This window comes from Petaurus breviceps, unplaced genomic scaffold (genome assembly GCF_028583685.1).
Source record: "Petaurus breviceps papuanus isolate PSGF00001 unplaced genomic scaffold, PetGlider_PUasm1.0 90925, whole genome shotgun sequence".
NCBI lineage: Eukaryota > Metazoa > Chordata > Mammalia > Diprotodontia > Petauridae > Petaurus > Petaurus breviceps.
Window position 1 is genome coordinate 13,547,807 of NW_027187380.1, and position 26,518 is coordinate 13,574,324.

Sequence of the window (26,518 nt, forward strand, 5' to 3'; positions counted from 1 at the left end):
CTATAAACATAAATTAAGTGCCTACTATGCGCTAGGCATCATGTTCAGTGCTGGGGACACAAAAAGAGGCAAAACATGGTCCCTGCCCTCAGGAATTATACACAAGTAAATTATACAAACCTGCTATATATAGGATAAAAAGGAAATAATTAATAAAGGAAAATTATTGGAATTAAATTCTCCAGATCTGGAGAATAACCAGAGAGAATGCCTGGAGCTGAGAGATGGAGGGTCTTATTTGTAGAACAGTCAGGAAACCAGCGCTCCTGTAACAAAGAATACATGTTGGGGAATAAAGTCTGAGAAGAATGGAAAGGGGGTGGGGGTGAGAGGAGATAGGTTATGAAGGGCTTTGGATGCTAAACAGAGGAATTTGTATATGATTCTAGAGGTGATATGGAGCCACTGGAGTTTATTGGTGGTGGTAATGGGGGGGGGGGGGCTAGGAGAGGAAGACATGGTTGGACTTGTACTTTAGGAAAATCACTTTAGTGACTGAATGGAGGATGGAGTGGAGCAGCGAGTCATGTTGGAGAGTTCTTGAGATTAGCTCTGATGTGTATGTAATATAGAGAATTTGAATAAAGAGCTACTTTGCAGTTAACTTTTAATTAAATACCTACAGCATTAGGGAACTGCAGGTATAAGATGTGGTCTCTGATCGCAGAGAGATAATAAATTAAAAACAGAGTTAAGATGAAGATAAAATCAAAACAGACATAAAAGAGAAAGTGCATTTTCCTGCTTCATCCCATTTTCTTGTATACATATAATAAAGGCAAAAAAAAGATGCCCTTAAGAGATAATAGCCATGAGCAACAAAAATGAAACAAAAAAATACTACTAAGTATAGGGAAAGGTTATGATCACAGCTGTCACATTTACAATGTCAGATATTTAGGGTACTTAAGGCTATTTACCATGAGTTATTCAGGCAATGCAGTTCTTTTTTTGCTTTTTTGGAGGGCAATTGGGATTAAGTGACTTGCTCAATGTCACATGGCTAGTAAGTGTAAAGTGTCTGAGGCTGGATTTGAACTCAGGTCCTCCTGACTCCAGGGCCTGTGCTCTATCCACTGCACCACCTAGCTGCCCCTGGGCAGTACAGTTCTGAAGGGAAGGTGATGGCTTATCTAGCATCCCAAATACATTCCCTTCCTAGCAAAAAGTGCAAACCATAAAAAGGTCAATGGGAAGAAAGTTAAGACACATTGGAATGTTGAGGAACTGCCCTGCTACCAATCTCGAGTTCTTTTCCCTTCTGAGTAAGGCCAAAACACATGGTGGTGCTATAAATTCTGAGGACTTTAGGGTCTTAGAAGAAGGTGGTCTTCACTGTACAGGGAGAAGAATTCTATCAATTGTTTGTGGGCCAATAAGAATCTGCTCCATGTGTCTTCTGCATTTTCTGTGGGAGGGTCTGGTCACATTGATTATTTCAGGGTGGGGAAGAATGATGTGATAATTTGGGGTAGTGCCCAAGATTTAACTTGGTCCATGTAAGCACTGTGATTGGATTCTACATCAACAAACCTTCCTGGCTGCATTTCAAATTATCCTCCTTCACGTACTCCATGCTTCTGATCAAATGCACTACTATTCTTGAATTTGACATGTTTCCTGACTGTAAATTTTACAGTCTGTCCCTGTTTGTGTCCCCTATACATTTCTAGTGCCTCAAAAGACTTTCTCCTCGTCTCTGCCTGCCAAAATCCTTTTCTTCCTTAAAAGCTAAGTTTGGGTCTCTAGTTCCTCTAGATGGACTTTACTGATTCCTCAGATGAAAATGTTCTTTTTTCATTCACATTTGCCTACAGTAATCTGTCCAGATCCCTTCTTTGTTCCATCACACCCAAGCCTGTATTGTACTTACCTTGAATATATAGCTTTCCACTAATGGACCATATATTCTTTAAGGGGAAGGATTGTGATATTATTTATCTTTATATTCCCAGTACTTGGCACATTGGCCGGCCCTCTTGCACATGGCAGAGGCTTAAAAAAACATTTGCAGAAGTGAATTAAAAACCGAACAACTCTCCTGGAATTGAAGCTATCCCAGACAAATAAAGTATCTAAGCCCTTTACAATCTGGCTCCAGTCTTTCTCAACTTGTTTCACGTCATTTATTTTCGCATACATGATAGTCTATCCCCTGTCCCTTGAACTAGGCCTTCAGATCACCCCTCCAGGCCTTTGTCTGAGCTGTCCCCCATACATGGAATGCACCTGCTCCTCCTCTTGGACTCCCTGAATCCTTGGCTTCCTGCAAGGCTCAGATCATGGGATGCCTTGCTTCATCCCCCTCATTAGCTTCTGTTCTTCCTCAAATCATCACGATATGTGTGTGCACGTGTACGTTACATGTTGTATCCTCCCAGGACAATGGAATTTTCTTTTGTGTCTGTAACCTCAACCACACAGCACACAGGAAGTGATTAATAAATGCTTGTTCATTGTAATGATCTTTCCTGAATTTCTAAGAAACACCAAAGACCATCAGCGTCCAAGGTGGGGACCGAGAGGACAAAGACAAGAATCATCGGGAAACGGTGACAGCAGGACTTAGAATGGCAAAGATGTGAAATGGCAGCCCTAGACACATAGCCCTTTTTTATGTGCTGGCCTGTTTTCCTCAGAACCAACAGACTATCTGAGAACACAGACCAGAGAGCCCAATCTTTAAATATAAGGGAAATAGACAAAAATCCACGGGAGGAAAACCTGATTCGGGGGTGGGGGTAGGAGAGATTCTGGTATTAAAAATTCCCTGTGTTCAATTGTTCCCAGGGAGACTTCCAGCCTTATTTTTACCAGTCAACTCCACTGATAAATATCTACCCAGTCTAGAAAACAAATATGGGGCATCTGTCAGTTGAAGTGGATAAAGTAGAGCAAGGAAACTTTATGAAATAAGCTTAGGCTTGTCCATAAAAGGTGAGGAAGGAAAGCATCTGACCCGCTATAAAGGGAACAGAGACAAGGAATAATGTGAGAAGTGTTTGCTCAAAGTACACAAATGACTGAAGGGAGCCTTACAGGCCCACAGCCAGAGGAACTGAGGGAGGGGAGGCACTATCCAGAATGGTCTTTATCAGAAAGGGGAGTCAAAAATTGGAGCTAAGCAGTCATTCTGTCACAATCCCTTCAAGCTGGAGAGTTTGAACACTATATTGGAAGTCCTAGACAATAACAGATTCCAAGTTATCCCTTCCACATCGTGACTTTCCCCATTATGAATTTTTTTCTTTTCGGAGGGCAAATGGTTTTAAGTGACTCGCCCAAGGTCACACAGCTATTTTTTGTGTTAAGTGTCTGAGGTCGGATCCGAACCCAGATTCTCCTGACTCCTGGGCCAGTGCTCTATTCATTGTGCCACCTAGCTGTTTCACCCTCCCCCATTATGATTTTAATATATTATAGCTTGACATAAGAAATTAAATGGGAATTTTTCGGAAGTTGCAGACAATACTGAAAAAGTTTAGAAACTCAGAAATGCATAAAATATTAATATTTTATTTTTTAATACCATAGTAATTCAGGCTTCTTCTCTGGTACGAAGGCAGGGCCAAAAATTTTATGCAGATTTTCCAGACTGTGGGGGCAGGGGGGGCTGTGCCCTTAACCCCCATGAGATGGAAGGGATAACTGTAGTTGGTTTTTTGGATTGATGAGTAATACTCTAAAGTAGTGTTGCACTCAAATAGAAACAGATCCTGGGAATATATTGATTTAAAAAACCACAAATTAACATTATCTACATGGCATTATATATTTTCACTTATTTTGTTAAACATTTCTCAATTCTATTTTAGGGCCCCAAGTTTGACATTTCCATACTAAAGCATCTGTCGCTTGGTATCGGTCACCTCCTATGGTAGTTTCTCTCCTATGTTCCCTAAGAGTGTCCCACTGATGGATATAGATAACTCTAGATCTAAAGCAAGGTCTACAGGTTTTTTGTTAGTGGAAGTCACTTTTCATTTTCCTCAAGCTCTTAATCAGTAGAAAGGAAAGAGTGTGGGTTAACAGTGAAGTCCCTAAATAAAAATGGAGGGAGAGAACAACAGAATGCATATTTTCCTCCTTGTTACAACCATTTCATTAAAAAATCACTAGGAGAGGTTTGGTGGACAATGGAATATGGTGGCAACAGGCTTGAAGACCTAAGGCTTTGAGGTTTGGTTGGGTACCACCTCTCCACTTAAAAAGGTGAAGACTGCTCTATACTTCTTCCCTAAGACAAATGTAGCTACCTCTCTGACCTCTCTCCCCCCATCACGAAAAAGACTGAAGCTCTCAGAATCATGGATCTCTTGAACTGGAGTTTCTGCAAAGACACATGGGGATTACAAAAAGGTATCTTAGACGCTGTACTCATACTTCTTATAACTGGGACCTTTCCTGCCTACAGAAGAGATGTTCTTCCTATAAATGAATTTAAGAGTTGCAGTTCTAACTTTTATTTAAATACAGAACTGTAGATAACTATTCCAAGTCTACCACCTTGCTTCATTACAAAGTATTTGGTGAATAAACTAGCATCACTTACTACTTGCTCTACTTATACTGTAATTTGTTTTGGATAACTGGTAATGTGCAAGAATATTTGGTCTTTCAGAATTCCAGTTCAGCAGCTGGCAAGAAGCAACTGTGGCCAGTGAACAGAACTAATTCCCTCCCAAGCAATATAGCATCTTGAGAGCCTGTAGTCCTGCTTTCTGGGCAGGGGCTCCTGGAATCTTCCCCAGTCTCATTTCAACAGATGGCAGAACAAATTCCTAATTAAACACAAAAAAAACTTTACAATTCAGCACATTGATTTATGACTTTCCCGTCCCTTTGGTGCTCATTTACCCCTTTGTCTTTCTGGACAACCAGCATATTGCCCCCTAAGTTCTTCCCACCCCACTAGCTACAAAAGGAGCAGCCCCAGTCAGACCCAGGGTAGAACAGTGTTCCACCAAGCAGGAAGACAGGAAAGACTGTGGAAGGTATAACATGACACTGTCACTTTTCAAAGACAAAAATGTTAAGATACATTAAAGGCAAACTGGTAGTTTTACATCAATTTGGGTGAATAAACCCAATTAGAACTTAGAAAGGGGACAAACTAGGTTTTCATTTTCATTATTTGTTAAAGTAGACATTCTTGGTGTGGGCTTAGGCCAGAGGAAATTACTTGGTAAGTTTTTAGTACCTTGGCTCCTAGACAGCCTTGACAACAGATGGGTAGGTAGAGAAGGGGAGGTCCTCTACCTGTTGAAGCTAACTAGTCTGTCAGGTTTGGCTGCTTCAGAGTCTGAAAAGCTTCCATCTTTCTTCAGATGACTTGACATTGCCACCTCAGGGTAGTGATATGGAAGAAAATTTTCTGCCAGATCCAAGATGAAAAATAACCAAGCAGCACCAAAAATCCCAGGTAGAAACTGACCCCTTAGGCTCAGCTGCATTTTACAGTTTACTTAATGGGACCAATTCTTCTTTTAGCCCAGAGAGGCTCTGTGTCACTGAGGTTTATTTTTTAAGCCCCAAGAGAGGTCTGGATACCTCATGGAGAAAAATCAGTAAACAAGTATCTGTTATTTACCTAATATCTGTCAGGTACTATGTTGGCATTGGGAATATAAAGACAAAAATGGAACAGCCCTTGAACCCAAATGGAGTGTGGAGAGGTATTTAGAATCTTGGGCTTTGGAGGAAGCTGGGGATTCAAAGAGGTGGAGGTAAGGAGGGAGACCATTCCAGGTTTGGGGATGGAAGGGCAACCTGTGCAAGGCCAGGGAGAAGGCAGATATAAAACCAGGTGTGAGGAGCAGCAGGTAAGCCAGTTTGGTTGGCACACAAAGCACATGAAGGACAGTAATATGTTACAAATCAGATTATGTCCCAAAGTAGGGGGCAGCCAGATTGTGAAGGGCATCTCATCTTGGAGTTGTTGGGGCTTTTGGAGTAGTGGAATGACATGGTGGAACTTGTGTTTTAGAAATATTACTTTGGCAAATGTGTGGAAGATGGATTGGAAAGAAAAGACTGGAGGCAGAGAGAACAACCAGGAGATATTTACAATGGTTCAGACAAGAAGGAATGATGGCCTGAACTAGGGTGAGATGCATGTGAATGCAGAGAATGAAGCAGATTCAAGAGTCATTGTAGAAGCAGAAATGATGAGATCTGGCAACTGAATGGATGTGAGGAGTAAAGAGTTAAGGCTATCTCTGAGGTTGTGGACCTAGGTGATGGGAGGGACAGTCTGGCTTTCAAACAAAAGAAGTAAGAATTCTTGAGACTTATGACTGTTTGTGACTATTACCTATAGCAGCATTCCTGAAAAAAGTACAAGGCACTGGAGAGAAAACTGACATTTGATTACCACTTGGATCAGGAAAAAAACCCACAGAAGTCAAAACAAATGTCAAAAGCAGTGATGTCACACCAAAAACAAAAGGGCAAATGACCTTCTTAGGCCGCTCTTTGCTTCGTCTTGCTGCTGCCAAAAGCCTCACCACTGTCATCTTTTTCCAGAAATATGCAGGGGCCTAGAGATCTAGGAAAAGGATCAGCTCTCAGAATGGGAGAAAAAAGGAAAGAGTGGAAACAATAAGGGAATGACTGACATTTGTCCAGGAGAAAGCTGATAGCAGAGATGGGTCTTTAGATGGCTGCAGTTGAGAGGAAACAAATTCCAGGGTCCAACTCTGTATATCCACAGGCCTAGGACTAACTTATGAAGCTATTAGTTATTTGACAAGATGCTGGCTCCTAGTTAAGAGAAGAGGGAGAAGCAAAGGCTCCTACTCAAGGGACAAAAGCCTTGTTCTGCACAAAAGCTCAGCCGGATTCAACTTCTAAATACTTTCTATAGCACCTCAGAAGCTAATTTTGTTTTAAAAGTTGGAAAGGATGATAGTATAGTCCATGGGGAAGGTATGCCCATAACAACTGGACTAAAATAGTTAAAATACAGTAAAAGAAGAAAACTTCACGAACCTGGGAAGTCTTTCTGGCAAAAGGTCAAAGTCCCCTTTGGGGGTGGGGTTCGAGATCTGAATCAAGTCCATTTAGTCTCACATTCTGCATTGCCAAAAATCACTACTTACTATAAGCTCCCTCTTTCCATGTCTGTAATTTTCTATTCCTTAATAAATGTACTGCTCATGAGACTCAGAAAAAAATCCATCACACTAAACAGTCACAGAGGTACTGTGAAGGCTATTAACTATTATTATCTGGGGCAGTTGTCTCTTGATCATGTTAAAATATGAATTTCCCCTCCACCTCTCCTAACATTGCCTCTGTCCTCCCTGACAAGGGGAAGAAAATAAGAACAAGACACAGCATTTGTGCCAAGATTTAATGATCCTCCTCCCCACTGTCAATAGAGTAAGTGCAGGACAGACCAATCATAAGCCAGACAGGTTTCAGGCTCTCAGGGACCCAGGGTGAACTGCAAGCATAGTGTAACTGGGGCAAAAGGATTTGGACCAATGAGGGTTTGTATTTTTCATCTTTATGCACCACTACTTGATAAAAATAACCCTTTTTCTTTGAAGGGCATTAGGGCTTGCAAATCTTCAATGTTTACAGACGATCAAGAAAAGAAGTAGATGTCCTGTATTTTTAAGCCACCCTGACTTGAGACATATAGAGACATTCCCCTCTATTACTCAGGGTGACTTGGTATTAACACTACTATTCATGGGGATGGCTAATCACAGTGTTAGTAATTCACATGATCACAGTTTTTCCACAATAAGCAACGGGGTTGACTTGCTTAGAAATTTAAGATGAGAGCATCACCTCTCAGAGTAACACATATGATGAGACCAACTGAACTAAGGATTCATATGTATTGGATGCGGTTTCTCAGGGGAACAAAGAATACCAAGATAGGATGGGTATCTCAGATTTACATGACGTAAAGTTAGAAGAAAGAGTTAATAATTTGAATGTCAGAATCAAGTTTTAAAAAAGATTTTAACAGAAAGGAAATTTTGTTAAAACAAACTAGTTTATCAAAACTAACAAGATGAAATTTGCCAGTGATAAATGTAAAGGCATGCATTTAATTTGAAAAAGTCCACTGTACAAATACAGGATGAAGATTAACATGGAAAAGTTTCAGATAACTAATATGAGGTAGTAATGTGATTATGACTACCAAAAAGTTAACGTGATTGTAGGACAGATAAGAGTATTAATGTCCAGAATTAGGGAGGTAAGAGTAGTTCTGTACTCTGCACTGATCTGACAACAGCTGGAGCATTGTTTAATTCTAGGCACTTTGGCAAACCAGTGTAAATCCAGAGGAGAATGAACAAGATGATGAAAGATTGGAAATCATGTTATATAAGAGAAAGTCAAAAGAATTGTGGTTGTTTAGCCTCTAGAAGAAAAGATTTAGGTAGGGTTATGATAACTGTCTTCCAAATAAGAAAGGCTATCTTATGGAAAAGGGATGAGACTTACTCTGTGCCATTCCTGAGGGTAGGATCAGAAAAAATGGAAGTTATAGGGAGGTAGATTTTGATTCAATTAAATGAAGAATTTCCTAATAATTACAGATATAGAATGTAGTGAGCTCTCCAGAATTGGAAGTGTTCAAGCAGAGACTGAATGACCATCTATCAAGGAAATTATAAATGGGATTCATTCACAGTATGGTCGGTTGGACTAAATTACTTCTGAGGTTTCTTCCAAAGCTAAGGTTCTATTAGCCTCATTACAATCTAGTCTGTAATCCTACAGGTGAGAAAGGTAGAAGTTTATAGATAAAAGGATGCCTGAAAATTAGTTGAATAGTTTTGGTGTGCACCAAGTCTGTTAGTGTAATTAACATGAGTCTTTTATGAGGCTATAATCAAGGTGTTCTGTTTGCATTGTTGTAACATGTAATTGGAATTAAAGTGCAGAAGTCACGCTTAGTTAGTGAAAGGGCTAGAGAAAGAGACTGGGCAACAGTAAAGTTGCAAACACAGAAAAAGCTCTGCTTTTCTGGCTGTTTGTGACCCTTTACCTTGAAGCTCACAAAGACTGGGATGTTGGGTGATCCAAAGCTGAAGCATAAACTTACAACCACTCGTAACTAAACAGACCTATCTTAACTATTGTAAGCCAGGACTAAACGAGACCCTTTGATTCAGACTCAAGGATTAAAATGAAATGAGATACTCACGAATCATAAACTACAATACAAAACAACTTTACTAATCAACTGAAAAAAAATACAACTTTTAAAGATAAAAGGATACAAAATTCTCTTCCATTCTTCCACCTTCTCTTTCACTGAGCAGTTCAGAAGGGAAATTGGAAGAGGAGGTGAAAGAGAAAGGAAGAGGAAGAGGTTCTGGCTACGATCAGGCTGTAGATGAGACCCTATCTTCTCCTAGGGTAACAGCACTTCCCTTGACATCTTCACAAAATAAACAATTCCTACTATATTCTAATTCCCTTGGAGTTAAGGTCCCAGAAATTTTTTAGGGGTCACTCCACCACCAAAATAACCTTAAAACAACCCTAGCAACTGAAGGAACTTAACAAAAACATAAAACAATATAAACAATCTTCTGAAAAATGGAGAGTAATTTTAGGGGAAGTTCATAATGTCTTCTGAGGTAAAAACTATTATGATAGCCAGAAGCAGCACCAGAAACATCAGGTTCACAGAATAATTGACAATATATCTGATGCAATCACAGGTCTGGATCATTTGATCAAGTCAGTTATGAGGTAAGAGGACTCTTGACTCTAGCTTTCTCCAGAACCTAAGCTGATACTGGGAATCTACTATCACCTGTTTGGGTGTTCCCTCACCCACCCAGTTAAACTTCCCCTCCCTCTCAGTCCCATAAAGGGGACAGTGCCAAATTTTGGTGCCTATATGGAGAAACTCACTCCTTTCTTTTACAGGAATTGAAGGAAGATTCCTTTTCACCTTTGCCTAATGATTCAAAATTACCATCAAGTCAACCGAAGGACCCTCCTTTTTCCAAATGAGCTCATTTGCTGAGACTGTAAAAATGTAGTTTCACTTCCCTCAGTTCACTAAAAAGAAAAATCATCTCCCAATAGTTCCACTACTTGGTCTTCCAAAATCTTTTTAGTAAGGAACTGTATGAACTGTCTTGGGGGAAAGAAAAAATTAAGGGAAACCAGAATAGCTTCCCTAGGTTGTACAGCATCTTCTGAGGAGGGAAGGGGCCAGAAACTTTGAAGTTCAGACACTCTGCATGGAGGATGGAATGAGGAAGAGCTAGAGAAGGTCAACTAAGTCTGTTCAAAGTAGTTCACTCTAATATAGTAAATCCTCCTAAATTCTGGGGCCAAGACATCACTGGAGTGAAGTGCCAGTCACAAAGCTTGAAGCTTGGCAGAATGGGAGGACTTGCTAGGTCTCCCACCTCTCAAAGTGTCTCCAGTGACTGCATTAACCATTGCCAAAGTCTAGTTGCACAAATATCTCTCGTAATGGGCACAACCAAGCTAACGAACAAGTAAACCAAGCTGAACAACATCTCTCAGGTTCTTGTAGGCAGGGGGTCACTGGGTTAATGGAAGAGGCAAAGCACTGGGGCTGGGACTAAAAGTCTAAGCCTTTTGCAAAATCACAACCTAGTCATGAAAGGCACTAAAAGCTGGAGGGTCCAAGTGAGCATAGTCTTGGATGTGCCATTTCTATTTAACACTGGAAGTCTCCCATATCCCACCCATTTTATTGGGAGAACCATATGGAATGGCACGGTAACCTCCAAAGGTTTCTTTTCATCCTTCTCATATCCTACATCTATTTCATCCTACTCACAATAAAAGGCATAGAAGGTACCATAAGCCTTTGTACAGATACTGACTCCCAAGACTCATAATATCCATACCCACAATACCTCTTGATCAACCAATATAATGAAGCCCTAAAAGGGGGTCCTTCCAACCACCTTCTCCTGAGTAAGGGTATAGTTTCCCTCAGTGGTATTTCCTCCAAAAGCCCCAGTAGAAACTGGGATACCTTTGTGAGGTTGTTGAGGGTAGCCTGCTCTGCTAATATTTTGTAGCCCCTTATTTGTCTGGCAGCACTCTACTTTCAAAGTCACAGTGCCAACTGCAGCCCTTGCCTTCAGGGAATTCATTATAACAATCCCTTAAACCCACAAAGAATTGGGTGGCTCTGATGATCAGAGATAAGAGGTGTTTGGGGATGTCTTAAATTTTGAAGGAAGAATGACCTTTATTGACCTGATATATGTCCCAACATAATTTTCTAATATTCCCCTCACCTCCAAGCTGACCACCAATAATCCTCCTATTTACATTGTATTTAACCTGTGTTTCAAAAGTCACACCCAAAGCTCCTTATAGGAGCTGCTCACCTCTGTCCACATAACATAACAGTGGCCATTGTGGCTTCTCCTATCATGCCCAGAGTGCTTATTTGTTTGTTTGTTTGTTTTAAAGCAATTGGGGTTAAGTAACTTGCTCAAGGTTACACAGCCAGGTGTTTCTGGGTGGGTGCTAACTGTCTGAGCCCGGATTCGTTCCCCAGGTCATCCCAACACTGGGGCCGGTGCTCTTACTCGCTGTGCTACCTGGCCACCCCTCAGAGTGCTTATTTGTATGGTGGGCTTTATTTACACTGACAGTTACTATAGCTGTCCAGCTCTTCAACAATTGATCTGCCCAGGCTCATATGGAGTTCTGTCAAGGAGGAGTTCATGTCTAAAGCCTGATACCATGCTAGTAGGTGTCTGACCCAAAGATAGAATCTAATGATACTCAAAACTGACTGCTCATGCTCATAGAAGCAGGAGGTTGAGGCAAAGGTGTATAAATCCAACCCCCAAACCCATCTCTTTTACATATTTTACTCCTTCCTTTGCTGTCCTTCATTAATGGCTGTTTATAGAATTCATCTTTTATGGGGCCAAGTATGCAGAACTCCCCATTTTATCCAAATAAAAATACAAAGGGCAATCCCCATCTGGAGCCTACAATTGATTCAGCTGACTCTGTAAAAGCAAATCATTTGTAAGTTCTTCTAGTCAAAGAAACTCTGCAATTGACAAAGTCTAAATTGTCCCATTAGATCACACCCTTATAGTCACTGTTCTAATGATTTATTAGCTTACTGAAAATTTTTTTTCCTGAAACCTGGAAAGCTTCCAAGCCTATCTTCTGAATTCCCCATAGAGGAAATTACTTCTCTGGTAAAGGGTGAGAGGGAGAGAAGGACAGTAGTAATAGGGTATATCTGAGGCTTTTTTATTATCTGATCTAATTTCCATTTATGATCGCCCCAACAGTTATTTTCCTCCCTAGTTTCCCCAAGATGTGACGCATATGCCGATGAAAACCTCCAAGTTAATGGTTGTTTTCCACCTGTAGTATATGTGGGGAAAGGGGAGGAATTAGCAAAGCCTTTTCACTTATATGATTACCAAATCCACTGATCTTTCTTATGCCTTCAAGGTAGTCTTTAAAGATCAAAAGCTCAGGTCAGGTATCTCTAACTGCCTAATAAAGGACAATTTATTTTTACTCTCTTTGTGCTGGTCAACCAGCCTCTCCAGAACTGTCAATTAAGGGCCATGGAATACTCCATTCTTGTATATTCTCACTTTCCTTATCAAACTTTCATCCCACCAATTCCACATGGTGAAGAGGAGGTTTTTCCTTGCCCCACAGAAAAGGTTCTCCATAAACACCAAACAAGAATTTAGCTACTAGAAATCAGAGCCCTGTATTTGGCCATTCACTTACCCAGGGCTCCCCTTCTTCCACAACACCCTTCTCCAGCAACCCAGTCACCTCTTGTGCAAAAGGAATATATCTTAGGGGCAGCTAGTGGTACAGTGAACAGAGCACTGGCCCTGGAGTCAGGAGGACCTGAGCTCAAATCCGGCCTCAGACACTTGACACTTACCAGCTGTGTGACCTTGGAAAAGTCACTTAACCCCAACTGCCCTGCCTTCCCCCCTCCAAAAAAAAAAAAAAAGAAAAAAGGAACATATCTCCACCACACTGCCCAACCAACGAACTGTAACTACTCATTCCTACTAAAATGTGCTGGAGGAACAGGTTCATTTCTTCCTCTAGATACTTGAAACCAACCAAAACAAATGTCCTATTCACCCCTGAATGGAGGGTTTGTTGATATAAGGAAGCAAGCATCCCAAATCCTCACACATTCGTCTAGGTGGATAAGATGGTACCTTCAACTTCTTGGCCTAGGACAGACTGATTTGGCTGAACTATCTGTGATAAGATTGTTATGTGTGCATTTTCCCAAACTGTACCTATGGAAGTAGACTGATCCTATCTAATTATGGCTGCAGTGCCTCTTCATGGGTAATAAATGCCCTGAGAAGTTTCTAACTGGACAGTAAGCAGCACACATGACAACGAATGATTTACAGCTGGCCCAATACTCTGTGAAGGGTGTAGAGCAAAGTATTTAGCCTTCATATACATAGAAATTAGCATTCCGTTTCAGCAGGAATACAGATTAATACAGTATAAACTGAGTAAATATGTGATGAAGTGACCCAGAATGACCTGGGAATCTAGGGCCCTGTCTCATCACTGTGTGACACTGGCCAAGTCATTTATCCTTTTGGGTCCTCAGTTTCTCATCACTAACAATGATGACACAAAAAAATATACCTTTGTCTCCTACTTACCTTGCAGGGCTAATTAGAAAATAAGTGAAACAATATGTGATGCACTCTCCCACAGGTGCTTAAAACTTTTCTTGAGTTAACTGCTCAAGTTCCTTGGAAAGAAGGCATTGTCAATTATGATTATCACAGACAGATGTAATTCCCAGAAAGGCATAGGATAGGAAGTAGGGGAGAAAGGGACAAAAGAAATGGGATGGACTTGTAATATTTCTCAGACTTACCAATCCATCTCATCAGGGATGTCAAGATCTGGAGGTACTTGGTCTTCTGAACATCAAAGAAGGTGAATGGTCCAAGAAGTAGTGTGAACACAGCCTGAGGAATAAAAGCCAGAGCAAAGGCAAAAAAAAAAAAAGAGAGAGAGAGAAAATGCCAGTCTGTAAATAACTTAATGCTTATGTGGGGAATTATAATAAGGATGATGATGATGATAGCTAGTGTTTATATACTACCTGCTATTATGTTCCAGGCACTGTGCAAAGCACTTTTACAAATATTCTCATCTGATCCTCACAACAACTCTGTGACAGAGGTACTAATATGATCCTCATTTTACAGATGAAGAAACTGAAGCAAAAAGGAGGTGAAATGACTTACCCAAGGTCATACATCTAGTACTTATCTAAGGGTGGATTTGAACTCAGGTCCCTCCTGACTCCAGGCTCAGAACTCTATCCACTGTACTACCCAGCTGCCTCCAACTATCCTGTGAATGTGGTTAATGTCCAATTCAATTTACATCTGGGTTAGTTAGGCAAAGTGGGGTGAAACTATCCTGGACTTGGATAAATTTCAAGGGCCAGTGATGGAATAAGAAATGAAAACTATTCACTTTCCCCTCACTTAAGAGTTTCCGAGACTGCATTGCTAGGCAAACCCAGGGTGCCACCAAGAGGATGGTTAAGTCACCTGTCTGTAGAACTCTGTACTAGATCTCAGGGAAAGAAGAATGAAAAGACACAGATGATCACAGACCACAGAGAGAGAGCATACATGAACAGACTTAGGAACACTTACTAACAATGTACTGAGTACAGATTAATACAGTATAAACTGAGTAAATATGTGATGAAGTGACCCAGAATGAAGAATCAATTAGATAATAATTAATCAAGTAAATTTTTTGGCTTAAACAGATGAAGAAGAGACCTGGAGTAGCCAGGACTGACCTCTGAGGCAAACCACTTATAACAGCTGTGTTACAGGATGAAGAGAAAAGGAAACAAATCTGGCAAAGATCTGTGGTGAACGGGAAGAATAGAGTGTAGAACTAGATCACCTAGAACAACTAGTTCTCTCTTTTCTTCTAGCAGCTGGAAAAAGTACTTACAAATAATTTTTATCCATTTCTCTTGGAAACTGATCTCTGAAAAACTGGAACTCTCTTTACACAAAAGCTTTGCAAACTATTGACTCAAGGGTGTGGAGAAGACTTTCATGCCAAATTCGCTGCTCAGGGTTCAAGAGAAGAATTAAGTTTAGTTGGAGTTAAGATGATGGTTCCATTTCCAATCTGCCACTCAGAAGCTGCTCTTAGCATCAGACCTTATTAACATTTACACTGTGCCATTTTCTCACATTAATGCTAATGATACCCACCAAAGATGCACTAGACTGGGCTCCTTAAAGCTGAAATGTAGAGAGAGGGACAAACTTCTGGGAGCTAGGCTCCAGTCCTGTGATCTCAGTGAATACATTAGAGCTGCTTATCATGGCCCCTGTGACAGGCAGGCGCTTGGCACAATGGGGAGGATGAGCTGTACTACCTTCCCCCACCTTGAGGGATGAGGAAGGGAGTGGGGGTGTGGGGACAGCAGGATGTGTGAAGAAGCTGTGACCTCTTATCCAAGTCCATTACTGCTGTGAGAATGAATGACATTAAAGACTAAAGTGTTGCTCAAGGAAAAGGCTCTAATTAGACAGGGTGGATAAGGTCTCTTAGCAGTCACCAGGGATGGGGAGAAAGAGGAAAACTGAAAGCTCTTATTCACTTGTGGCACTAAGGATCTTTGCTGATTTTGTTCAAGAGAGGGGAAAGTCGAACTATTTGGGTGGAACTGGGGTCAGGGAGCTCTGGGAAAAACCTAGGGGACAACTAGAATTTTGGTCATCTTCTCCTCTCCCCATGCCTCCAGAGTGGGATGCTGAGAATGCAGGCATGCAGGCAGAGTCACCATCAAGATTTCTGTAGCAAGTCTGTATGTAGCACCATCACTAAATTATTTAGGAAAATTACCACTTCCAGTAAGCTTTCCACTGATGAGTTTCTTTTTGAAGTGTGGGAGAGGAAAGTGACTTGGGGAAGATGAATAAATACAAAGTCACTTGCTACAAATGTTCCCAAAGGACCACAGCACACTATAAACGACTCTTGGTTCAGTTCCCCAATTCTCTGCTTGACTGGAGGTCAGTCTCACCTTTCTGACCTTCAGTTTCTCCATGTGAAAAATGACAAGGCTATCTGGTACTCATTTTGGTGCCACTAATTCAATGAATGATAGAGCTGTAAAAAGTCTTCTGAATGGCTTTAGTAAAGAGATGAACATTAATTCTGAAACAGGACAATTAGGACTGTTACACAGTAAACACAGAGATGTTACCATTTCTGTGCATCACACCCTGTACTCTCTCCTTTTTAAAAGGCACTTCTACTTAGCACTGAATGGTACACAAATCCAAGGATTTGGATAAGGATGTGCTGACCAAGGACAGGGCCAAATAGGCCCTGCTGGAAATCCCTAGAGAATAGTGGCATATGTATTCTGGAGTCTCAAATTTAACAGGACAGGGAGTTATCTGACAGCACAACTTAGTGAGATGAAAATGTTGTTTCAGAAGCCATTTAGGGAAAATGAGAGGAGTAGTTCTGGTGTAGATTGGGTCAGTATTCATTATGGGAAGCAATATGGAAAGACCTGGAAGCATGAGGTCACAAGGAAAAGTCCAAAAGGTATGGGGGATTTAGGCAGCAGGGGAGGTTAAGAATGGCAGCACAATGCAGGACAAATGAGCAAGAAGAAAGTTTATCTTTGTGAATATGACTATTGTGTTGCAAGCAGATGGATGTGGCTTTTATGTGGTCACAATTATCTCTCCACTACTTGCACTAGATCTTTCTTCATCATCAACCACTTATTGAACGTCTATTATATGTAAGGAACTGTGATATGTTAGGGGTACAGACATACAGAAGATATCCCTTGCTTTCTAAAAGTTGAGTGCTGAGTAGTGATCAGTTCATTCTTTGTGTTTGTATCCCCAGTGCCTAGCACCTTGCCTGGCAATCAATCAATCAAATAAACATTTATTAAGTGTCTACTATGTGTCAAGCACCATACTAAGACAGTCCCTGCCCTCAAGGAACTTACAACCTAATTGGGTGGGGACAAAATAAACAAACAAATATGTACAAACTATATATGGGATGAATAGGAAATTAACAAAGGACAGCACTAGTTTTAAGAGGGACTGGAAAAGGCTTCCTGTATAAGGTAGGATTTTAGTTGGGATTTAAAGGAAGTCAGAGAGGTCAGTAGTCAGGGATGAGGAGGGAGAACTTTCCAGGAAGGACCTGAGAGATGGAGTATTTTATCTGCTGAACAACAAACGGCCAGTGTCACTGGATGGAAGAGTATATGTTGGGGGAGCAGGATGTAAGAAGGCAGGAAAGGTGGGGGTTGACAGGGATAGGTTAGGAAGGATTTTGAATGCCAAAAGAGCATTTTGCATTTGATCCTGGAATGAGGAGGCCATGAAGTTTAGGGGGTGTCATTATCCAACTTGTACTTTAGGAAAATCATTTTGGTGGCTGAATGGAGAATGGATCAGAGTGGGGAGAGAATTAGGTATACAGACCCATCAGCAGGCTATTACAATGGTCCAGGTTTCAAATGATGAGGGCGTGCACTAGAGTGGTGGCAGTGTGCCAGGAGGGAAAGGGTCCTATTTGAGAGGTTGCAAAGGTAAAATCGACAGGCCCTGGAAACAAATTGGACTTGGGAGGGTGAGAGACAGTAAGGAGCCCAGACTGACTTCTATGTTGTGAGTCTGACAGACTAGGGGGATGATGATGCCTTCTACAATAGGGAAGGTATCTGTGACAAGATCTTTTTGAAGACCCAGTCTAGCAATTTAATATTCCAGGCTGGTCATTAGACAGGGCTGGTTCTTGTAACAATTTTTAAATAACTAAGCATACAAAATGAAGTACACCACTCATGACCCAACAACTTTGTAGTGGCAAACACACACAAACTGTTAAACACCAGCCCCTTTCAAAGAGCTGATTACCTCATACATCAGAGGCAACTGAGACCATGAATCAGATGCGACAGAGACAGACAAAGGCTGGAGGTAATTAAGGAACAGGTGTCATTTGAAAATTAGCACAAACTGGAATGCAGTAGCAGTAATGGAGCAGTCATTCAAAGTGAGAAAAGAAAGAGGACTCGAGAGAAAGCAAGGAGTGTTGCCACAAAACAGTAAAGATGGTTTGGGTACTGGGAAGAGGCAGGGTCTTCAAGAGAGAGATGCACCAGCATCTAAATGGAATTAAAAGTTTTATGTCCAGGTTAAGACAAAGCAATTTATGAATTATACACATACTCTCTAGTAGCAATGTCCAAAACTGTTCTTATACACTACTCCCCCCCCCTTGTTTCTTAAATAAGGGCTAGTTTATTCTCTTGGATCTCTTAGTCAAGCCCATGCAACATTACAGAACAGCCAGCTCTTAAAACAATTTCCTATCTCCCAAATGGTATTATCAGGTCAAATTTACTGAAAAGAAAAAAATTTCTGGTATAATAAAATCCTTAAATTGGTCATCAATAATAAGCTGGATCCACCTATATGATATTGATATATATTGAAATCAACATATCAATACCTATTGACCTATAGATATGGCAGCCTGTAGATCCTCCCACCTTCTTGGATCAATGGACATCCAAAGAGCAATAAAAATGTTTGCTTGACTGGGTAATTGAGAGAATGTTTACGTGGCATCAGAAGATTCTTCTTTTTTGGAGGAGGAGGTGAGGGTAGAAGTGGTAATGGTCACTGTACATATGATTTAATTGCTCCTGTTGAGGAATTTCTTCTACCGGTGCTGCAATTTCTAATCTTGAAGAGTTAAGGTGTTATCACGTCTCCAGGATCACACATCCAGTGTATGGCAAAGGTAGGGCCTGAACTGAGGCCATGATTCTTCCTGGACACTATGCATAATAGAATAGGCACCATGGTCACTTGAATATAAGTAGCAAGGAGATGGGGCTGACAGGAAGGAGGCATGACCTCATTCCTTCCAATTCCAGAATTTAAGGACAGTAGATAGACTTCTGTTCTTAAGACAAATATGATTCACTGACCTGCTAAGATGTGAAGGTCTATGTTTCAGGAGGAGTAAAGGGTATAGTCTGTGTTTGAAAGATGTGAGAAAGAAAGAAAAAAAGTCCTAAATTGGCTAGTCAGGGCTGAACACTGAGATATTTCTCACAGGATAACACCTTTGCTCCGAAAGCCAGGAATAGAAAGGAAAAAGTCACTGTAACCAGATTAACACTCATTTTAAAAGGATATTAATTGTAGACAAGAAATGAATCATTAATATTAAGTTCCATTCACCTCCTAGGAGTGGTATGAACAGACCTCATTTTGTGCAATAATACTTAATAACATAACCTCTTAATAGGAAAACTGATGACATATCACTCAGGGCAGAAGAAACATTGTAGAATAGTTAAAAGCAAGCTAGACCTGTGGTCAGGAGACACCTTGGTTACTTTTTTGACTCTGATACATGTTCTTCTGACACTTATTTGCCATGTGACCCTGGACAAGGCACTTAACCATTCCTAGACTCAGTTTCCCCAGCTGCAATATGGAGATAATGATAGTTTACTGTCATGAGAAAAGCATCTTAAAGTGGTACATAATAGTGAGTTATTATTAAGGAAGAATGTGAAATATAAACTTAAATCAAGATGATACAAATCATATAAGATTCATAATGAGGGGGCAGAGTCAAGATGGAGGAGTAGAAACAGGACTTCTGCAGGGCTCCAGCTTCCACTTCCCCCAATTCATGTAAAAGGGGACTCTGAACAAACTTTGGAGCTACAGAACCCACAAAATGACACAGAGAAACTAACCTCCCGCTGAGGACAGTCCAGCAGGCCGGCAGCAAGCGGCCAGCGCAGCCCTCTGGAGGCCAGCCCTGCGTGAGCCAGAGGTTTAGTCCCAGAGAAGGCCTAACCAACCACCGGCTGGAGGGACTCCAGATCACCAGCAGCTGTGGCAGTTTCCAGAATTATCAACACATAAATGTTAAGGACAAAGTGAAAGGCCAGTGCAGTATGGACTTTGGGAGTGTGGTCAGCCTTTGCCCCTGGGGTGAGATGCCACTGAGGCACTGAGGCCGTGCAACCGCAGCCAAGTGGCAGCTTCAGCTCCTGGCCTGCAGAGTGTAGGGGAACCAAGCAACCAGTCTGAGGGGTAATTGTTCTTGCTTTAACCTGCGTGGATCTGGATTGTGGTCTAGAGTGGAGGTCCTGGGGTGTGCGACCAGCTTGCCGGAATGTGTGGAAGCTTCAGAGAGGGCACCCAACTAATACCTTCGCAGCTGAGAAAACCCCAGTGTTTGGGACAAATCTCCCCTTGTCTGGTGGCAGAGTCCTACTGTGGCAAAAAGCCCAGGGGTCAAGTGACTGAGGGGCGACATGACCAGGCAAAGGAAACAAAGCAGACAGAAGATTCCAACATTAGACTCCTATTTTGGGGACAAAAAGGAGCAAAGCATGGAACAGGAGGAAGACAATTAAGTCAGAATTCCTGCACCAAAAGCTTCAAAGAAAAATATGAGCTGGTTACAGGCCATAGAGGACCTTAAGGAGCAAATAAGAAAAGTGGAGGAAAAATTGGGAAGAGAAATGAGAATGATGCAAGAAAATTATGAAATGAGAGTCAACAGCCTGAGGAAAATAACACCTTAAAAAATAGACTAACTAAAATGGCAAAAGAGGCTCAAAAAGACAATGAGGAGAAGAATGTCTTAAAAAGCCAAATTTGCCAGAAGGAAAAAAATCTCAAAAGCTTCAGAATTAGATTGGAGCAAATGGAAGCTACTGACTTTATAAGAAATCAAGATGCTGTTAAACAGATTCAAACAAATGAAAGAATAGAAGGCAATGTGAAATATCTCATTGGAAAAACCAATGACCTGGTAAATAGATCCAGGAGAGATAATTTAAAAATTATTGGACAAGGGAGCAGCCAGGTGGCGCAGTAAGAGCGCCGGCCCTACAGTCGGGAGACCTGGGATTGGTTCTGAGCTCAGATACTTAAAACCCACACAAAATAACTGGCCATGTAACTTTGAGCAAGTTACTTAACCCCAAGTGCTTAGGGGCAGCCAGGTGGCACAGTGAGTAAGAGTGCCGGCTCCAGCGTCGGGAGACCTGGGATTGGTTCTGGCATCAGATACTCAGCACCCACACAAAAATAACTGGCTGTGTAACCTTGAGCAAGTTACTTAGCCCCGACTGCTTTAAAAAATAAAAAATTATTGGACTATCTGAAAGCCATGATCAAAGAAAGAACCTAGAAATCATCCTCCAACAAATTCTCAAGGAAAACTGCCCTGATGTTTTAGAACCAGAGGGCAAAATAGGGGTTGAAAGAATCCACCGATCACCTGAAAAAAATCCCCAAAAGAAAACTCCTAGGAATATTATAGCCAGGTTCCAAAATTCCCAGATCAAGGAGATAATATTATAAGCAGCCAGAAAGAAACAATTTGAATATTGTGGAAACACAATCAGGATAACACAGGATCTGGCAGTTTCTACACTGAGGGATCAAAGGGCTTGGAATATAATATTACGGAGGGCAAAGGAGATAGGATTAAAACCAAGAATCACTTACCCAGCAAAACTGAGTATTGTATTTCGGGGGAAAATATGGCCATTCATTGGAATAGAGGACTTTCAAGTATTCTTGATGAAAAAACCAGAGTTAAATAGAAAATTTGACATTCAGATACAAGAAGCAAGAGAAGCATGAGAAGGTAAACAGGGAAAAGAAATCATAAAGAACTTATCAAAGTTGAACTATTTACATTCCTTCATGGAAAAACAATAATTGTAACTGATGAAACTTTTCTCAGTATGAAAATAGTTGAAGGGAATAGAAATATACATATGTCTACATAGGAGGGTATATGGGCATATGAATACATATATGAATGTGTGTAAATATATATTTACAGGTACACATAGATATACATACAATTTAATAGGAAGGGATGATACTTAAAAGGTGAAATTAAGAGGTAAGAGAGGAATATAATGAGAGGAGATGGGGAGAGACAGAATAGGGTAAACTATCTCATACAGAAGAGGCAAGGGAAAATGGTTACAATGGAGGGGAAGACTAGGAAGGCAAAAGGGAATGGGTCAACCTTATTCTCATTGAATTTGGCTCAGGGAGGGAATGACATACACACTAAATAGGGTATGTCACCCTACAAGAGAGTAGGGGGAAAGGGGATGAGAGGGGGGATGATGGAAGGGAGGGCAGGCTGGGGGAGGGAAGTTGGAAGCACCCACTTTTGAAAAGGGACAGGATCAAAGTAGAGAATAGAACAAGTGGGAGGTTGGATAGGAGGGAGGGAAATATAGTCAGTTTTCTACAATATATCTACTAGGGTAATGTTTTGCATAGCTACACATGTACAACCTATACTGAATTGCTTATCTTCCCAGTAAGGGTGGGTGATGAGGGAGTAAGGGAATGAATCTGGAATTCAAAGTTTTAAAATCAAATGTTTAAATATATATATACTATTATTAATACTACTTTACTTGTAATTGGGAAATAAGATACACAGGCACTGGGGCATACAGATCCACCATGCCCTACTGGAAAAGTCAAAGGAGGTATGGGAGAAGATATGGGAGAGAGCAGAATGGAGGAGGGGATATCCTGTGGGACTGCTATTTTGGGGCGGTGGGTAGGGGAAAAAACGGGGAGAAAATTTGTAACTCAAAATCTGGCAGAAATAAATGACGTAAACCAGAATTAATAAAGTATTTGAAAAAAAAAAAGATTCATAATGAGCTTTATCTGCCACGTGGCTACATTCTTATACAATTTTGTGTCAATCAGTTTTTACAAATGGAAGGCTTCAATGTACATGATTATTCTTTTCTTAATCCTGTTTTATATAGGATATATATTATACACACACACAGATGCTTAAGAATAGAGATACAGTATATCTTTTGTTCAATTACTTTAAAAACGTGTGGGCATGTAATACACACACATATATAATATATACACATATATGTGTGTGTATATAAATACAATAACAAAATAACCTTTAGATGCATCTCTTTTGTCCCTATGTTCTGCTACATGGCTGGAATGAAATTCACATTTAACACTACAAGTTAAGGAGTTTTGACTGAGGAGCTTCCAAACTGTAACGTTACAGTAAGTATGAAACATTCAATCCTAAATCTACTAACCTGCCCAATGTTATTTCCCACTATTCTCCAACATATAACTAACTTTCTTTCTAGTTAAGAAATTCTCCCAATCCCCTATGAGCCAAGTTATAGTCTTTGCCCATGCTGCTTTCCTCAACCTGGAATGAACTGCCTCTTCACTAAATTTGACCTTTCCCTTTCAGGCCCAGCTGAAATTCCTATGGATTCCCTATTTTCCCCAACTACCTTAATCCCTAGTGGTTTTTCCTTTCTGAATCCTCACCACATTGCTTAATAGTTGATGATCTTTGTTTAATGTGTCCATAGTAATTTCCCAGTGAAACATTGAGGGGCCCTTCTCACAGTTCTTAACACAGTCCAGGCACAGTATATGCTAAATAATTATTTCTTGGTTGCATTAGTAGAAAGAATACAAACTAACTAGTGTTAGTCCCAGAGAGGGGAAGGTGAAAGGATTCCAATCCTACTAATTTGTTGGATTCCTTTTTGGAGTCAATTCTGCCATTTATTGTTTTTATTCTGGTGCAATAAAGGCCACCCCACCAGGTGTGGAGAGTATGCTACTATGCTTGACAACAGCTAACTGTAAATGGAAAGAACAACTATTACAAAGCAAAAACGAATGTTGTAAAATTACCAAGAACAAACTTTGCCTCAGAGAAGAGCTATGAGAAGACACCCACCCCCTCAGCATTCTCCTGTTGCAGAGATTGGGGTCCACAGGTGAGGAACACAATATCTGACAGCAGATTTTTTTTAATGTATCAATCGATTTAGAATTTTTTCTTATTCTCTTTATTTAAAAAAATGATTTATTACAAGGGTAGGTTCTCTGGAAAGGGAGAGATGGAAGAATATACATAGGGAAATCTAAATTGGAAATGGCATCTAGAATAATCTGCTACACTGGTGTTGAAAAGACCATTTTCACAAAGAGGCAAAAGTTGAAGAGTCTGGATGACCACTTATTAGGGATTCCTTTCAATACAAATTGGACTAACTGGTTACTGAAGTCCCTTCTAACTGTCAGATTCTGTGATTTCCCAGAAAAGATTTTGAAGCTAGCATGTTTTTTAAAAATAATTATTTTAAAAAACAAACAATACCTGTTTTTGTACATTCATTAGTTAGATGGGGATGATACTTTTCTCCTATGAGAAAAAAAATTTGTCTGAAAAGGACTTGGGGAACATCAGGAGATGGTCAGAACTATGTTTCCTGTCATCATTTCCCAGGGAGTCAGTCCTACTGCGTTTTCCTCTGATACCCCAATTCCCCTAGTATCCTTAGCCCTATGGACTGAAGTTTCCACACCATAATCCCAAGTTGTCTTGCTGTTTACAAGAGGTCTTTACAAATCTCTTTATCATTTGTAGCCAACTGATGAATATTTCCCAAACACTGTCATAAGTTGTGTAAAACACCAATTTCCCCAAAGCTCTCATGTTCTCTCAAGAGTTGATGACCATCTCTCTTTCCAGGTAAAGACAAGTTGTAATTGCTAATCAAGACTCAACTTTAGATACAACTCAGTAACACCACTGGTCCTCTTCTTTCTCCCTTCTATTGTCTCCCCAAAAGAAAAGCAGCAGAAAAGGCAAGAAGTGGGCATATACCCTTCTTGCTGGAGACAGAAGGAAGTGGAGAGAGAACATCTGCTATACAGATGGATATGGGATGAATGAGAGGGGCAGCAGGGTTTTCAGTTTCACTCTGTGCCCTTGCCATGTTACCCTCTGCAATGAAAGCTAGTGAACTGAAAAGGGCAGACAGCTAGTGGTCTTTTTAAAAGAAAACTAAAAGAAGGATAGCTCCTTTGTAGCACTGGCCTTGAGGTAAGAAAAAGAACAGAAAAGGCAGTCAGAGAACTGCAGAGATGGGCAAGATGGGGATGGGAATGGAATGTTTCTTCAATATTGAGGCAGAGGAAAAGCTGGGAACTTACTGGAAAGGAACTGAAGGCAGTAGCTTGTGAACTACATACACTGCGCCCAGTAGGCTTCTATGAGCAGTAAGCAGTAGGCTGGCTAAATCACTACTTCGGTAGTTTTCAAAGCATGGTCTTATTTATTTTCCCCCAAAACCATATTTTTCCCCTTCTTTTTTTACACTGTAGTGAGTCAAGTGGTTCCTAAGAGCCAAGAACTCAGCCCTCAGCAGCTTTTTCCACCTGTGAGCTCCTGGGGTTTTTACATAAAAGGCAGGCAGATTCACACAGAGCCTTCTTGTAACAGGGCTGGAACTCAGATTTCTCTGTTATTTCTAGCTGGTGTGACACCATCTTCTCAGAGTGGTGAATGGGGCAAATGCTGACTCTCTTCCTATAAAAATACTGGGATATACTATACATATGAGTCTTATGTACATATGGAGAAGCAAGCCTGAGTCTAATAGGTACACAATATAACACACTGTTGATGGGCTCTCTGAATTAGCACCATGAAGTGATCCTAAAACCACTTTCAAGCTCATGTAGTAATATAGAAAGTTCAGCTCGAGGCTACTGAAGCCATTCTTGTTGGGAGGCAGGTAGTTAGGGCTAAAGAATAACCCAAATTAATTCCTTCCCCAAATTAAAAGTTAATTGGACATAAAATCCTAAAGTAGAATTAAACAATTTAAAGAATTCCAACCTTATTTCCCAGAAACTTGTATGCTTCTCTGGTTCATAATTTTTTATTATTATGGCATTTTCTAGTCTAAGATGATTCAAAAGGTGAAAGAGACCAAGTAATTGCAAATTCACAGTTACAGTAGTTTGGTTCTCCCTTTATCCTTAATTCTGGTCTTAAATTATGTGTTGCATCCTAAGAAAATATTTTTTAGCCCTTAGAGTATTAACCAAAAAGCAATTTTTAAGGGTTTACTGTGTTCTAGGCACTGTGGATACAAAGACAAAAATGAAACAGTCTCTTTTCAAGGAGGTCACTTGCATTCTACTGAGGAAGACAACATGTACATATATACACATATATACAGATATTCAAAACACAAAAACAAGGTGGTTTAGTGATGGAGGGCATCAGCAGTTGGGGAAATTAGGAAAGGCTTCATATAGAAGATGGTGCTTGAGCTAAATTTTGGAGGAAGTAAGTGATTCTATGAAACAGCAGTAAAGAGACAGAGCATTCCAGGCATAAGGGATGGCCAGTGCAAAAACACGGAGATATTAGGAGTGTTATGTGTAAGGAACAACAAGAAGGCTAGGTTGGGAATACCTTAAGAATGCAAATCAAGAAGTATAATGAGGCTAGAAGGTTAGATTGGGGGCAGGTTGTGAAGGGTGTTACAGCCAAAAAGAAGAGTTTATATTTTATCCTACAGGTAACAGGG

At 40.6% G+C, this 26,518-nt stretch overlaps 2 protein-coding genes across 2 annotated transcripts in view; one reads left to right on the forward strand and one right to left on the reverse strand.

The window, feature by feature from the left end:
- Window positions 1–26,518, forward strand: part of NAT9 (N-acetyltransferase 9) — a 223,891-nt gene that overhangs the window by 143,396 nt on the left and 53,977 nt on the right. The window lies entirely within an intron of this gene.
- The window catches only part of TMEM104 (transmembrane protein 104), an 88,241-nt gene that overhangs the window by 13,948 nt on the left and 47,775 nt on the right, over window positions 1–26,518 (reverse strand). Inside the window, 1 exon segment of the mRNA XM_069076484.1 lies at window positions 13,892–13,985. Within this exon segment, the coding sequence (XP_068932585.1) occupies window positions 13,892–13,985 (94 nt within the window).